The 14,791-nt window shown below is 53.1% G+C and overlaps 1 protein-coding gene across 4 annotated transcripts in view; it reads right to left on the reverse strand.

Moving 5' to 3' along the window:
* ABR (ABR activator of RhoGEF and GTPase) overlaps positions 1 to 14,791 on the reverse strand; it is a 175,248-nt gene that overhangs the window by 31,235 nt on the left and 129,222 nt on the right. For all 4 annotated transcript variants that reach the window (XM_027625396.2, XM_027625397.2, XM_035724557.1 and 1 more), the window contains exons 11-16: positions 11,651 to 11,773; positions 11,232 to 11,307; positions 10,681 to 10,785; positions 9,849 to 9,923; positions 6,970 to 7,067; positions 6,428 to 6,559 (exon numbers count right to left, since the gene is read on the reverse strand). In XM_027625396.2, coding sequence (XP_027481197.2) covers positions 6,428 to 6,559; positions 6,970 to 7,067; positions 9,849 to 9,923; positions 10,681 to 10,785; positions 11,232 to 11,307; positions 11,651 to 11,773 — 609 coding nt within the window. The remainder of the gene's footprint in view (positions 1 to 6,427; positions 6,560 to 6,969; positions 7,068 to 9,848; positions 9,924 to 10,680; positions 10,786 to 11,231; positions 11,308 to 11,650; positions 11,774 to 14,791) is intronic.

The raw sequence follows: 14,791 nt of genomic DNA on the forward strand, positions 1-14,791 counted from the left end.
GAAACTGAGGCTCCCAGAGATCAAAGGACTCAGATGGTGATCTTCTGACCCCCTTCTGACCTTCTGACTCCCTCCACACTCGATATATATAAACCATAACCAAGGGGAAAGCAGAAGAGATCTGAGGAAATATGGTCAAGGAGACAGGGATGCCTAACTTGGGGAAGAGAAAGCCAGGAGGCAACTGTTTTAACCCAAAGAAGCTAATAGTGACCAGTTGTGTCCTCTGCTCATGAAGCCCTGCTCTGTGGTGATAGCTGGAGACTGATGAGCAACTGGGTGGGGGTGGGGAACCTTGGGTTTGGAGAGAAGGAGGCTATGAAATCTCCATCCTCAAAGACCAGACTTTTTCTCACTTAAAAGGAAGAAAGTCTAGAAAACAACCGAAATGTCCATTGGTTCATGAGTGGATCAACAAAACGCTGATGAGTAACATACAGTGTTACTCAGCCTTAAGCAAGGAAATTCTGACACGTGCTACAGCGTGGATAAACCTCTAAGACATTATGCTAAGTGAAGTTACAGAAGGACAAATATTGTAGGAGTCCACTTCCATGATGTCCCTGGAATGGAATAGTCAAAATTATCCACAGAAAGTCTATGGTGGTTGCCTGGGGAATCCGTTTTTTTTTTTTTTTTTTTTTTTTTTAAGTAAACTCTATGCCCAGCGTGGGGTTTGAACTCAATACCCCGAAATCAAGAGTCGTGTGTTCTACCGACTGAGCCAGCCAGAGGCCCCTGGGGAGTTACTGTTTAATGGGTATGGTCAGTTAGGATGATGAGAAAGTTCTGGGGGGGAAAGAAACAAGAAAGGAAAGAAAGAAAGTTCTGGAGATGGATGGTGGCGATGGTTGCACAACAATGTGAATGTACTTAATGCCTCTGGATGGTACACCTATATTAAAGTGATACATTTTATGGTATGTATTTCTTACCACAGTTGAACAAAAAAGTAAGGATCTAGGGATGCCTGGATGGCTCAGTCGGTTAAGTGGCTGCCTTCAGCTCAGGTCATAACACCAGGGAACTGGGATCCAGCCCTGCATTGGGCTCCCTGCTCTGCAGGGAGTCTGCTTCTCTCTCTGCCCCCTCCTCCCACTCATTCTTTCTCTCTCTCTCTCTCAAATAAATAAAATCTTTAAAACAGGGGACTGGCCTTCATGACCTCCTCCTGACTGTGATTTATAATAGTTCTGAAACCTCAACAAGCTTCCAAGAGGCCAGGTCAAGACTGTTACAGAAATCCCCCCTTTCCCCTTCAGACATGGGCTCTGAGCTTCAAAAGAGGACGGAGGTGAGGCATCCCATTAGGCCTGAACTTTGCAATTGGGGGTGCAGGGCACCGGGATGGCTGGAGCTTCCTTCCTGGCCTGGGACCCTGCCCCTTCTCATGCCAGAGTCTTGAGCACTCCCAAAGTGAAGCTGCCTCCTACTCTGGGGTATGTGGGGGGGACAGAGCTGAGGGTGGGGGTTGTCCCCAGGCTTGTGGCTGAACTGGGGAATGGCAGGGAGCAGGGGCATGGAGGGGCTCCTCTGGCTTAGGTGGCTTCTAGGTCTCAGACTCCTCTTCAGTCTGGTGTCAGTGGCAGGAACTGAGCTGTGGGGTCCTCAGGGAGAGCTCTCCCCTCTGGCCCAGCCAGTCAACAGGGCTGAGCCCTGGGAATATGCTAATCAGCCAGCGGGTAGGTCCCAGCTGGGGATAGCACATCTGGAGCCGGGAGCAGCATGGTTGGAAATAGACGGGGATAAATATATGGGAGTCCCCTGGGGCCAGGGAGCCAATGCAGACAAAGGGGGGTCTCCTGGCTGAGAGGTTCCCGGGCTGGGCGGGGGGCGGGGCGGCAAGAAGGAGGTGGGCAGTGGGGGTGGCCTGGATGGAGAATGTGGAGATACTGGCCCCTTGGGGGAGGAGGGAGGATGACAAAGGGAGGACTCCTGAGCCTAGAAGAGCAGAAACACATCCAGCTGGGGTGGGGGGAGGGGAAGGAGGGCTCCACTGAATTTGTAATGACAAAAGGCAGACCCCTGAGGGTCACAGAATGACATTCAAGTCTGCCCCTGCCCCACCTAGGAGCATTTTCTCTCACTCGTTTGTCCAACAGCCAACCAAAGATCACCAACCTGGGACTGGGCTCCTGAATTTAGAACCCTTGCTCAACCACTGTGGCAAGTCACTTACCCTTTCTGGTCTCAGTTTCCTTCTTACCCTAAAACAAGACTGGATTAAATGCCCTCTAGGATTTCCTCTGGCCTAATACCCTACTGATTCTCTTCTTTCATTCATTCCATCAACCTAGCTCTTACTTGTGTGACTCACAGTTCCTCCTGCTCAGCGCAGGTGGGCTCCTTAATTTCCTGGGACACTCCCTGCACCTTCCCGCCTCCCTGCATGGCCACGAAGGCCCTTTCCCCTGAATGCCCACCCTGCTCCTTTTTGCTGATCCAGAGCCTGCCCACCTTGCTAGAATAACACAGAGCCTTAAAATGGCAATTAATGTGCCGGTCATTATGTAAAATGATTTTTATGAGGTATAAGAAATACTTTTGATAAAGTAACAAAAAGGGTCATTATAAAGACTACATACAGCCCTAGAAAAAAGGGAGGTTTACGAAACTATTACACGAAAATAGAAAAAATACAAACTACACACTTGTGATTAAAACTATATAAAATTTCTATGCCTGAAGAAGGGAAAAGGCACAAAATTAAATGGCTGTTTCAGAGGAGTGGGAGCAGGGATGGATAGTGATTATGTTTCAAGTCGCCTTACTATAATTGCCATTTTCCTTCTAATGTAAACATTGCATTTGGAATTTAAAAAACCCAGGGCTCTCAAATCCCTCTCCCTCCAACTCCTCCCGGGAGCCTCCCTAACTCCAGCCCATGATGATCTTGCCTTCTTTAATTCCTCCTGCACACTCTTCCATCTTATTCTGTAGAGAACCATGGCCAATGGGAGAGCACCTCAGAGGACAAGGCCTGGGTCTGCTTCCAGTCCTGCTTCCCGCCCTGCTTCCAGCCCTACTTCTGGTCCTGGTTCTGGTCCTGGTTCTGGTCCTAGTTCTAGTCCTGCTTCCAGTCCCGCTTCCGGTCCTGGTTCCGGTCCTAGGTCCAGTCCTGCTTCCAGCCCTGGTTCTGGTCCTGATTCTAGTCTTGCTTCCGGTCCTGGTTCCGGTCTTACTTCCGGTCCTGGTTCCAGCCCTACTTCCGGTCCCGGCTCCCTCCCCGCAGGCTGCCTGGCCTTGGACGGGTTACTCACCCCTTCGGTGCCTCAGCTTTCTCATTTAATTGTGATTGCTTTCCTCCCGGGAGGACGCCTGAGATAACGGCTGTGAGCATCAGCCCAGTGCTGGGCTCCCAGGAAGCTCTCGGGCATTGTCATCATCGTTACTGGCATCCCTTCTTGTGCTTTCTAGTGGCTTGGCCTGTCTTGATACACTTGTCTCATCCTGAAGCCAGGCCCCTATGGCCCTTGGAGCGGGCCCGTGAGTGCTGGGTACACTGCGGAGGGATGGTAGGTCTCCCTCCCCCGGCGCATTCCCGCGCATGCGCGCTCATTCTGCTGCCCCCCCCAGGTGCACCAGGCCGTAGATATCCCCCCTACCCCAAGGTAAGAGGACCCCAGACTAAAGAAGGCTCAGGCTCACTCACACCCTAAAGTGGGATGCTGGGGTGGAACATCACCCTGCCTCCTTCTCCAGGCCACTAGCCATGCCAGGGCCCTGTACCCAGGCTGAGAGAGTCCCTGACGTAGGCCTGGGGCATAGGGATACAACACAGCAGGGAGGACCTGGCTTCCCTGCAAACGGTCAGCAGAGGCAGTGGGCCTCAGTGCCCTCATGGGGAGGATGTAATTGTCATGTTCCTTGCAGGGCTGCAGTGAGGATCAGAGATCACGTTTGGGAATGTGCCTCCAAGAGACAAGTGCTGCACACACATGTTGCTGATTGATGCTGCCACTTGCCTGCCCCTAAGTGCGCCTCCCACCCCCAGCCTGCGGCTCCAGATTCCCTGCCCCCACTGGGACTGCCACATCAGGCAAACCCAGAGAGAGACTCATTCTGGAGCAAACACCTGCAGCTTAGGAAATGGGGTCCCGTGCTGTTCTCTAGATGGGCTGAGTGACAAGGGGCTTAGATGGGGACAGAGGTGGGCCTTATTCCCCCTGCCTCTCCTTCAGCCCACCCGAATGTTAGCAAGGATGGCCCCTACTACAAGGCCACCTTTCTCTCCATCCTCGGCGCCTGCTTTAGGGGAGCAGAACCAAGTGCCAGAGGCTCGAGCCAATTCCCTTCTTTGGACACGTGGCAGAAAGGGGTGGGAGCAAGCTGTGGGAACAGACTGTTCCGTGGCTCTGGTGGGCCTGGCCACATGGGAATGGCTCAGTGCAGGCTTCCCACCCAGCCTGGTCATCCTCAGGGGCTCCGAGGCGCGTCGCAGGGCAAGCTGACTTCATGAGCATTGGCACACCCCTCGCGGGACACCCCCACCCCTCCCTGACCCACAGGAAGGCGGGCAAGACGGCTCCACAGCTGAGGGCCAAGGGTTGCACCGGGGCTGCGCCCTGAGGAGGGGAGGGCTGGGAGACTTCAGAGTCCTCCAGAGAATGTGGGCCCCGAGCTGGCCACTCATGGCCCAGGTCAGCTGGCAGCAGGAAGGTCTGTGTTTCTTTTAATATCAACTCCCAGGCATTTAACATTCCTCGAAGCTTAAACACAGAAACATTTTCCTTACCAGACTGTGCTTTCTGCTCTGCCAAACATAACCTGGCTTCCTCCCCTTCCCCCAAAGCCTCCATCTGCTCCTGTCTCCGAGATGTAATGATTTATGGTGTGTTTCCCCTGGGGCTTGTGCGGCTGACAGAAACAGGGAGGAGGAAAGCAACGGGGCTGGAAGTCCAGGTGGGGGATGGTGCCACGGGGCCCTGGAATCTGCATTCTGGAGGGGTCAGGACCCATGGTGCTCCCTGAGCGGGCTGCTAACTCATCCATTCCATGGCCACTAGTGGCCCAGGGAGCATGGCAGTCACACATGTTTCTTGGCCAGATATCTCCTGGGGCTGGGCGGGCAGCACCCCTTCCCTGCCTGTCCCACCAGCCACCCAGGCATGTGGAGACAGGGCTCCCAGCCCTCATCCCTGCAGGAAGTAGGGTCCCAGGACTGACTTTACAGACCTCTCTCTCATCTAAATGACAAAGGGCTGGCTTAGGTTGCCTGGCAGCACCATATCCCTGGCGACAGTGCTCAAAAGAGCTGGTCCCACAGCATTAGGAAGGGACGTGCACATGAACAAGGGTGACACGAGGCAGATGGCTGGGCCCCCACCAAACGATGCCATTCTCCTGTTCAAACACTCAGGTGAAACAGGTGGGGAGAGGAGAAGGCCCACATGGGTCCCCGAAGGGCACTACCACCAAGAACACTGAGCCAAAAGCCAGATACCAAACTCCGCATCCTCCACGGGGCATCAGAGAACAAACACTTCCTTCAAAAAAGTGCCATTCAGCTCCCCCGACTCCCCCCACCGGCCCCCGCCAGATCACATCTGGACAATTGTTAAGAAGCTCAGAACACTGAAGGCTCATGGGCTCAGATCCCAGTGCCAGTTTCCCTTGATTTCAGGGTCACAGAATTCACCCCCAATGAGGCCACTTGTGTCCCAAGGACGAGGCCACACCTGGTGCCAGATGGAGTGTGGATGGCTCCATGCTGAATGCCAGCCCCCGCAGACCTATGTCCTCTTGACAGGTAAATGAAGAGTAATCATCTTCAAAACTGGCAGAATGTTCCAGAGACACAGGCTACAAACAAGGGCTTCCAAGAAACACAGCCGAGGCATGTATACTCTTAACCTGACTCAGGACCTGGCTCTACCAATACCTTAAGTCACTGAACTCCTGGCATGAGTAAGGCCCAGCAGCCCTAGCAACAAGTCAGAGACCAGCCCCCAGCAAGCCAGCTGGATCCTAAGGCCTTCCAGTCCAGTGGCAAATGCTCAAGGTCTCACTCCTCCAACGCCAGACGTTGCTAACCAAACACAGCATTCATGGATACAGCCTCAGAATCCTTCTTAACACAATGTTCCTGGGAAAAGCCCCCAGTAGACCAGAGTTGGAATGTGAAAACAAAGGGAGTTGTCATCCCTTCCATCCGTCGTGCAGGAGTGTGCATGATGCACCTGAACCAGCCATGGAAGACCGAGGAAGGAGTGCACATGGGCTTCTGGAGCTAGAATAAGACACCATCTCCGGCAGGAAAGAACCACCACCTTGGGGAACTTTTCTCAAACCAGTTTTGAACCCAAGTCACAAAAGGCCAAGCACCTTAACCAAGAAGGCAGGTGAGAAGGACTCCTTCCCAGTAGCACCACCTCCTGGCAGCTCCCAGAGGCCTGCCTTGGTGCCCCAGCTGCGTCTGGACCCTTACCTGGATCTGCCCTTTGCCCATGATCTTGTCCACAATCTCGTTGTTGTCCTTGTTGACCTTGGTCTTGTCATAGCACTTCTCGTAGCACAGGATCCTCAGGGACTGGGAGCCCTCCAGCTCAATCTCAAACTCCTGGGGAAAGATGGCAAAACGATCCTGAACCTCCAAAGCTGAGACACACAGCTTCCTGGCGAGTGCGGGCCCCAAGTTTGCAAGGGTTAGAAGCGGGTGACAAAGGCCCAAGAGAAGCACGTCATAAGGCATGGAGGAACTTCCTCCCTTGCTGGAGCCCCAGAGGCCTCCGAATTGCTGGCGTAGTGGAGTCTAGGCCTGAGCTGAAAACCCCACATCTAGCCGTGCACACAGTACCAGACGCTAAATGAGCAGGGAGTGGAGGGCAGAGGGGTTAGGGAGACGGAATTCACCCAGCCAGCAGGCTCGGCCATCCCCGGTCAACAGCAAGTGAGCACAGGGAATGGGGGGGGGTACACCTGGTGATAAGCTCAGAGGTCCCTGCGGGGACGCCAGCCACCTCCACTCACCTCATCCCACTTGGGCTCTGTCGTGTCCCGGAACACCCTGGTTTTGGCTTTGCTGACAAAATAGCCAAAGGAATCCACCTCCAGCGTACAGTACAGGTCTGCAGCGGGGACAGGCAGAGACACACTGAGTGAGGCCCGAGGCTCGGGACCTCGGGAGGGAAAGGGGGATAAATGCCTCTGTCCCCCCAACATCCCTGCAGGACACCCTCCGTGTTCTCCTTCCCACAGCCCTGTGTGCTCTGGCTCCTTCCCACTTCTCTGCCCTCTTCTTAGCCGGCTCTGCCCCCTCTGCCTCATTCACCGCCCTCCAGCTACACTGGCCTCCTCTCTCTGACCTGCCCCGCTGCTCCCACCTGAGGGCCCTGTAAGGCTTTGCAGTCCCTCCATCCCTGGTCCCTGTCTGGCTGCCTCCTCACCACTGAAGCCTCAGGCCAAGTCTTCACTGGCCACGCTGGCTAAAGAAGTTTTGCTCTCCCCCACCCCTTCTCCCACTAATCCCAGGTTCCTCAGCAGGGCGTCTGGCATCTGAGGTGGAAGTCTCTGGAAGGCATCTGGCCTCTGAGTGCTGAAAATCTGGAGTAACCGCCACTCACTGTGACAACCAAAAATGCCCCCCACATTCCAAAAGCTTGGTTTGTTGTTTTCTTCATAGCACTTGACTTTAACTCAAGTTCTCTTTTCTGCCTGGTTTCCCCTCACCACATCAACACCACACAGGCAGAAGCCTTGTGTTCTTAGCTCCCGGTGAGCCCCAGCTGACGCGGCCACAGCACTGGGTGGCCACCCCAGGTGCTCTGCAAATCCACACCCTCCCTCTGGGGCTCAGACCCTGACACGTGTCCCCCTCCACGGAAGTGGCCATGGTTGTATCCCAGTGCAATGGTGCACGGGAGGTGCCTTGAGGGTATCAGAGCCAATCCTCTGTAGTGTGAATCAAGGGGCAGAGGTCAGAGGGTGGACATCCATGCCTCTCCGAGGCCCCATTAGAGGGCTCTCCTCAGTGAGAAGGGAGAGTGGATGGAGCAGCCCCCGAGTTGTCTCGGGCTGGGTAGGACGTAGACCAGACAGAGCTGGGTATCAGGGCATGCTGGGAGGTGGGCACAGATTAACAGGCAAACAACACCAGAGGCCTTAAGCACCCAGGCCTCTGCCAGATCAGAGAGCAGGTCTGGGTGGTGGAGAGATGGAGGGCATGCATGCCATCCCCATTTATTGATTTTCATGTGAGTGAGCACTGTCGGGTTAGGGGAAATTTCATGAGATAGAAGGAGGGCTTTGATTCTGACTGTCTGGGTTCAAATCCCAGCTCTGCACAAATCACTCAATCTTTCTGCCTTAGTGCTTTCATCTGTAAAGCAGGACTAACAATGGTGCCTACACCCCAGGCCTGACTGTGCAGATGTAATGAACGTATTAGGACAAAGAACCATGGTTGAAGATTCATGGGGCCCTAAGCCCGCTGAGTCAGAGTGAACATGTGAACGGCGCTGGAGGCCGGTGGAGGGAGGAGGTGAGGACGATCTGGAGGTCAGGAGAGATTTTTGTAGTAGCAGTTCACCTCATAGACATGAGGTGACCCCCCTGACCCAGTTTGGGAGGCAGAACATCTGCTCTGGGAGAGGGGGCCACACCACCCCACAGCCCTGCTCCCTGAGGCCCATCCCGGCCAACAGGGAGCAGGGAGAGAGGGTAAGTCATCTGGGCATGGTGGGCAACAGACTCAGGTATGTGGAATAGCCTTCTAGAACTTACCAACCAGGAATATTCCTGGGCAGTGCCCCCTAGAAAGGGGTTCTGTGTCTGGGGAGGGTCCAGGAGGCTGCCCCGTGTGTATGAGCAGCATGGCCTGAGTGGTAAGCGCAGAGCTCCTGGCCATACTGAGAGAAACGCTGCTCTAAAGCGAAAGGGATGGGCTTTGGTAAATGGGAGTGATAACAGGGACCTGTTATGCCAGGAGGGATGCCAGGGGGATCAGAGCAGAAGATGCACTTGAAAAGGCTCTGAAACAGGCCAAGGCATCATCCACACACTGGCCACATTTGAGTTTTCTGCAGCACCTAGAAGGTACCCAGGCACCCAGCAGTAAGGTACCCCATGAACTTCACAGTTAATGTTTGTCGAATGGCTGTTGGCGAGTTAATGCCACGTTCTATGCATGGTGCAGCGCAGGTAGAGGGGCCCAGGGCAGACCTCGTCACCCAGAGACAAAGAGGAGGGAGTGGGAAGGGGCAGGTGGAGAGCAGAGGAGTCAGGAACCCTGGGTTTCTGATGCTCTGTGAGGTTCAGTCCTTTTATCTGTGACTCAGTTTTTTTCCTATGGAAGATAAATTCCTATGGGGGAAAATTAGATAAAAAAAGTGTAGTTGTATCTTGTCAGATGCTGAGAACTGCACGGATTTGGGAGACGGTGATGAAGGCAGGAGAGAAATGTGCGGCCGTGTGCTGGCAGAGCACATAACTCAGTCATCTCCAAGCCTGCTCTTAGGTCAGTATTAACAAGTGCGTTCGCTTTTTATGGAGAAAGAAGCTGAGGCTCGGAGAGGTTAAGGGATTTGCCCGAGGTCACATAGCTTGTCCCTGGCAGATGTGGGGTTAGAGTCCAGGATTTCAGACACCCAGGAGTTGGGGAGGGCTTGGGGAAGACCAAACCTCGGAGACACAAGGTAGGAATGATCCTCCTGCCAAGAGGAGCTGGTTCCTGACCGTTGGGGGAATGCCCACCCACATGTCAGGGCACCCGGCAGGGCCGCAGCCTGGGCAGACCACAGCAGACTTGGTGGACCGTGGGAGGCCCCATGCAATGGGTTCATGGGGTCTTCCTGTGAAAGGATGAACCATGGCTCCCGCTCTTCCTAGGGTTGGGGGTCCGGGGCACTTACTGGCTGACTGCTTGAACCCCTTGGCAGAGTGGACGATGACATGGAGGAAGCCATAGAGTCCTGGAGACTCGTCGTCTGTAAGAGAGGAAAGCCCCCCGGAGTAGGGGTTGGCGAGAGGCCGGCTTCAGCCCCTTCTCACCCCAGGCTCGCAGGAAGGCCTAAAGGGTAGGAGGACACAGTCTGAGCCTTGGTCTCGCAGCACCACCTGGTGGCTGGAGGAAGAAGTTCCCAGAGCCCTCTGCTTCCGGGAATGTGAGCTGGTGCCCCTTCTCCCTCCGCTCAGCCTGGAAGGCCAGTCCACACCTTCCCTACTGGGCCGGGGATCTCATACCATATGGGGAGGAGAGCCTGCCTTCAAAACCCCTTCCCAACACCCATGAGCAACCAGCCCTGATCACAGTTCTCCGCTGCTCACAAACCTCCCATAGGCTCCTTGGCTTGAACAAACTCCTTTGCTTGGCATTCCCAGATCTCGTCCCTGGAAACTTCTGGCCTTACTTCTCATACGCTTCCAGCTACCCTTTCCCCCTCCACCACCACCATGCCCCATGCTTCGGTCTTTCGCTTCCATTATCTGACTACCTCATGAACATATTAACAACATGATTCCAGGGCATGAAGGTGCCAGATTCTTCTCTCAAGCCAGAGGGGGCCGGGGAGGAGTTGGGACTATCTGGGAACTCAGTAGAGAACAACCCCTATTCAAGCTCTCTATGTACCTGGCAATGGAGTTGTTACAACCATGTGTCTGGCTAGGTCCTTATGGAAGGTTCCAGCAACGCCCTGGGGGCTTGGGCCTGCTGATTAGACAACCTTGGGTTCCAGATCTTACCGTCTTTATTGCTGGTGACGGGAATGTTGTGTACAGTCCTAAGTTTGAAACAGGATCCCGTGAGTACCTGGAGCTCCACACTGCTCAGGACAAAGGCCTGGAGATCTATAGGAGGAGCCGAGAGAGGAAAATGTCATCACAGATCCACTAAGACCTGCTGCTCTTCTCTGGGGGCTACTGCAGGAAACAAAGCTTAGCTCTAGGGGCAGAGTTGGTCACGGGAAGGGAGGGGAAGATTTGTAGGGACATGGGGACAGTCACAGGTGGCTTCCAACTGTGTGTGTGCAACATGGAGAGCAAGAGAGAGACAGACAAGCCTGGGCTCTGGGCCCAGGCCTATCGCTAATTTATTCTGTGCCATAAGCAAATTACTTAAATTCTTTGGGCCTCCAGTTAAAGTAACATCAGTTAAATGCCACCCGCCCTGGCACCTTACAGAGTGACCATAAGGGCCGAAGAGGAGACCGTGGACATCGAAGTGCATGGAAACGCAAAAGGCCACTCTTGCCATGGACACCCTAAGAGCAGTGTGGAGCAGGGTGGGACTTTACCCTTCTTCTGTAGCTTCTGAATGGCTTCTCTCCACTCTGACCTCTCATAGTCCGAGGACAGTAGGAACAGGTAGCTCTGAAGAGAGGAAAAGAGAATTAATTGGGGTGACCACGTGGCCAAGCACATCCCTGGCTCCTTCTTACTGAGGCGCCAGGAGGCTTGGCCAAGGTGGGAGCTGGGGAGAGTCTCCTTTCCGGGAAGCCCAGGCACTGGAGTGGCAGTGTTGGTGATGGCCAGCAGGGGGCACTGGCTCCACACCAGCAGGGAGAGGGAGTCCAGGGTAGGAGCTGGGGCAGCATCCTCAGGAACTGGGCCTGAGTCCCTGATTCCCACAGATCATGGACAGGAGCCCTAGAGAACGAGCAGCCCTGGACTGAGGAAGGGGGCCGCCTCTGTCCCATCACCACCCCTTTCTGACCTTTCCATTCCGATTGTGGATCCGAAATGGGATCGTGGGGGAGTTGAGCAGCAGCAAGAACTCATTCTCAAACATCTTCTTTTTCAGGCGCTCGATGGCCCGGCTCTGTCCTTTGTTGGCTTTCTGTTGGGGGCCGGAGGGCACAGGTGGTTTCCCTCACACACTCCACTCCTCACTCAGCAGCTCTAAGCACAGCACTTCTTGTGCATTCATCGTGTCTTTTTCTTTTTTTATATTTTATGATGCTTTGACATCTAGGGGGTACCTAGCTGGCCAGGGAGAAAGCTACCCCTTCCCAGGGCAAGCTGACCCCTAAGCTGGTACATACCTTCCTGTGCACATACCTTTCATATACAAACCAACCAGCCCTGAGTTCATACCCCCATTCGCTAAGCCAATATTCCTCTGCCCTAAATAACCAAGGGCCAGGTAGCAGACAGCTAGGGACCACCCGATAGCCCAGAGCCTGCTGACATTTTTCAAACTCCCAGTCCTAAGCAGTTGCCTCTGCTCTGCTTTCCTTTCCTGCAGGAAACACAATACAGGCTCTGAGCCATGCTTTCCCCCTGTGCCTTCAGCATCCTGACCAAACCTGGTGCTTCCCCTGTGGCCCTGTGTAGGATGATGCACCCCTTCCTCTTGGAAATGGCATTAGCCTAAGCGTGTCATCACTCAGTCACTTCTATAAATCAGATCCTGGGTATCATCAAAATACCTGCTTAAAAACCTCAGACACCTTTCAGCAAAAAGGCCTAACTGCTTGCCTGGCACACGGGGCCTCCCAAGGGTGGGGCTGGCCTCCGTGCCCAGCCAAGTATCCTACCATGCCCCACCCTGCACCCTCCACCTCAGCTGCACCGTATTACTCCTTGTTCTGAAAAAAAACCCTTAGGTCTCAACCTGTGTCCCCCTTCTCCAATTTTTCAAGTTTATATTTTGTGAAGGATCCCCTCCCTTTTAGTAACTGCTATTATGCTTCAAGTTTCAGTTCCAGCGCCAACTTCAAGCTCCTCAGTTAGAAATCATCTCTACTGCATTTTTTTTTTACCCACTAGACTAGCAAAATGGTAACAAGTGCTCACAGCCAGTGTTGTGACAGTGTGGGGGAACAGTGACTCTCTCACGCTGCTGGGGTGACAGTGTGGGGGAACAGTGACTCTCTCACGCTGCTGCGGTGACAGTGTGGGGGAACAGTGACTCTCTCACTGCTGGTGGGGGGGGATATAATCGGACACGACCTGTCCAGAAGTAAATCTGGCAATTAGAGCAAGCCTCTGCCCCAGCCATCCCACTTGTAGGGAAGCTACCAAAGAGAAACAGGAGCGCAGTCAGGTTTACTGCAGTCTTCCCTGTTAAGAGTAAAGAACCAGAAACAATCTACATATCTCGTACATCATTGTGCAATGAAGTGACAGGATTGAATAGGACGCAGCTGTTAAAAAGAATCTGATAGATCCAAAGAGCTCTAAAATGCACCATTAAGTGAAAAGCTTAAGTTGCAAAATGGCACATATAGTCTAGTCTCATTAAAACAAAACAAAAAAATACACACCGGTAGAAGCATAGAAGAGTCTAGAAGTATATACCTCAAACTGTTAACAATGGGGGGTGGGTGATAATCTGTTACACTCTGTAGGCTTCAGTATTATATTTCTTGTGATAACAAGCCGGTGTTAGGTTGGTGATGAGAACAAAAATAAGCTTTAAAAAAGTATTATTAAAAAAAATCAATCACTGCTTTTTCTGTGACTCAGTGAACAACAACGTGCCTCCCCGGTGACTCTCCTCACATCGTGTCACATGCTGAGGTCAGTCATGGGCAAGACAAGGGACTCCTTGAAGTGTCTGGCACACCCCTGCAACGAGCAGCCAATGGAGCCCAGGAACTGTGGATTGGACTGAGCAGAAGGCCATGTGTGCACACCTGGGGCAGGAGGGAGGGGACGAAGTCCACCAGCAACCAGGACCAGGAGAAACAGTCAGGCAGGATGCCCTGGGGTGGGGCTGGTGGAGCTGGGGAGACAGGCTCCACTAAAAGCAGGGTGGGGTGAGGCCAGTCAGGAGCAGGACACCTGTGCCCCTCTGGGCAGATGTGCCCCTAGGGAGACCCTCAGTCCTCGGTCATCCCCCTGCCCCAGACACCCTTGGGGTCATTCCTGTGGTCTTCCTCTCCTTCAAAGAGGGATGGCTAAGCTGAAAGGATTCTTAGAAGCCATCTGGTCATGGATTCCTCAACAACTGCTTACAAAGCACCTACTATGTGCCAAGTGCTAGGGACATAGAACTAAGGAAAACAGCACGGTCACTAGAGTTCCAATTCAAGTGGGGAAAAGAGAAAGTGGACTGTGCAATTACAATTCAGAACCAGTAACGCAAAAGAAAGAGCGGACCCCAGGACCGGAAAGCAGGGCGCCCAACCCAGACGCAGTGGGTACACAGCAGGGAAGGCTCCCAGGGAGGTGGAGGCCTAAGCTGAGCCCTGTGTGACATGCGTGGGGAAGCCACCTCCTGGGGGGGCTTTCCTCTAGCCACTGTTTTCAAATACATGAATTTAAGGCTATACATTTTCCTCTAAAGAGTGCTTTGGCCACACCTATGGGTTTTGATATGAGTGCTCTCATTTTCATGTAGTTCTAAATAGTCTGCAGTTTCCATTAGGATTTCCTCTTTACCTTGCCAAGTTTTAATTTTCTAGGCATATACTTAACCATATTCTAGTTGTTGATTTCTGATTTCGTTGCACTGTGGTCTGTGAACATAACCAGTATGCTATCAAATTTTTTTTAGGGGTGGCTACTCAGTTAGTAGAGCATGTGACTCTTGATCTCAGGGTCATGAGTTCAAACTCCACGTTCGGTAGAGCTTACTTTAAAAAGAAAAATTACCAAAGAAGTGTTTTTTTTAAATTTCCGATTTCCTTTGCAGCTTAATACATGACAAATGTGTGTAAATGTTGCATACGGGCACAAGCTTCTGTGCATTTTTAGATCAAGCAGGAACATGTTAACTGTGGTATTCAAAGCCCCTCTCCCCTTACTTATTTGCCTACTTCATTTGTCAGTTTCTGAGAGGCCCCTCAAGCTCCTTCTCTTGCACTCATCCTGCTTTTCCTTCTTCTCTTGCTTTCCTTTTCTGTGGTGC

Source organism: Zalophus californianus, chromosome 16 (genome assembly GCF_009762305.2).
Source record: "Zalophus californianus isolate mZalCal1 chromosome 16, mZalCal1.pri.v2, whole genome shotgun sequence".
Classification (NCBI taxonomy): Eukaryota; Metazoa; Chordata; class Mammalia; order Carnivora; family Otariidae; genus Zalophus; species Zalophus californianus.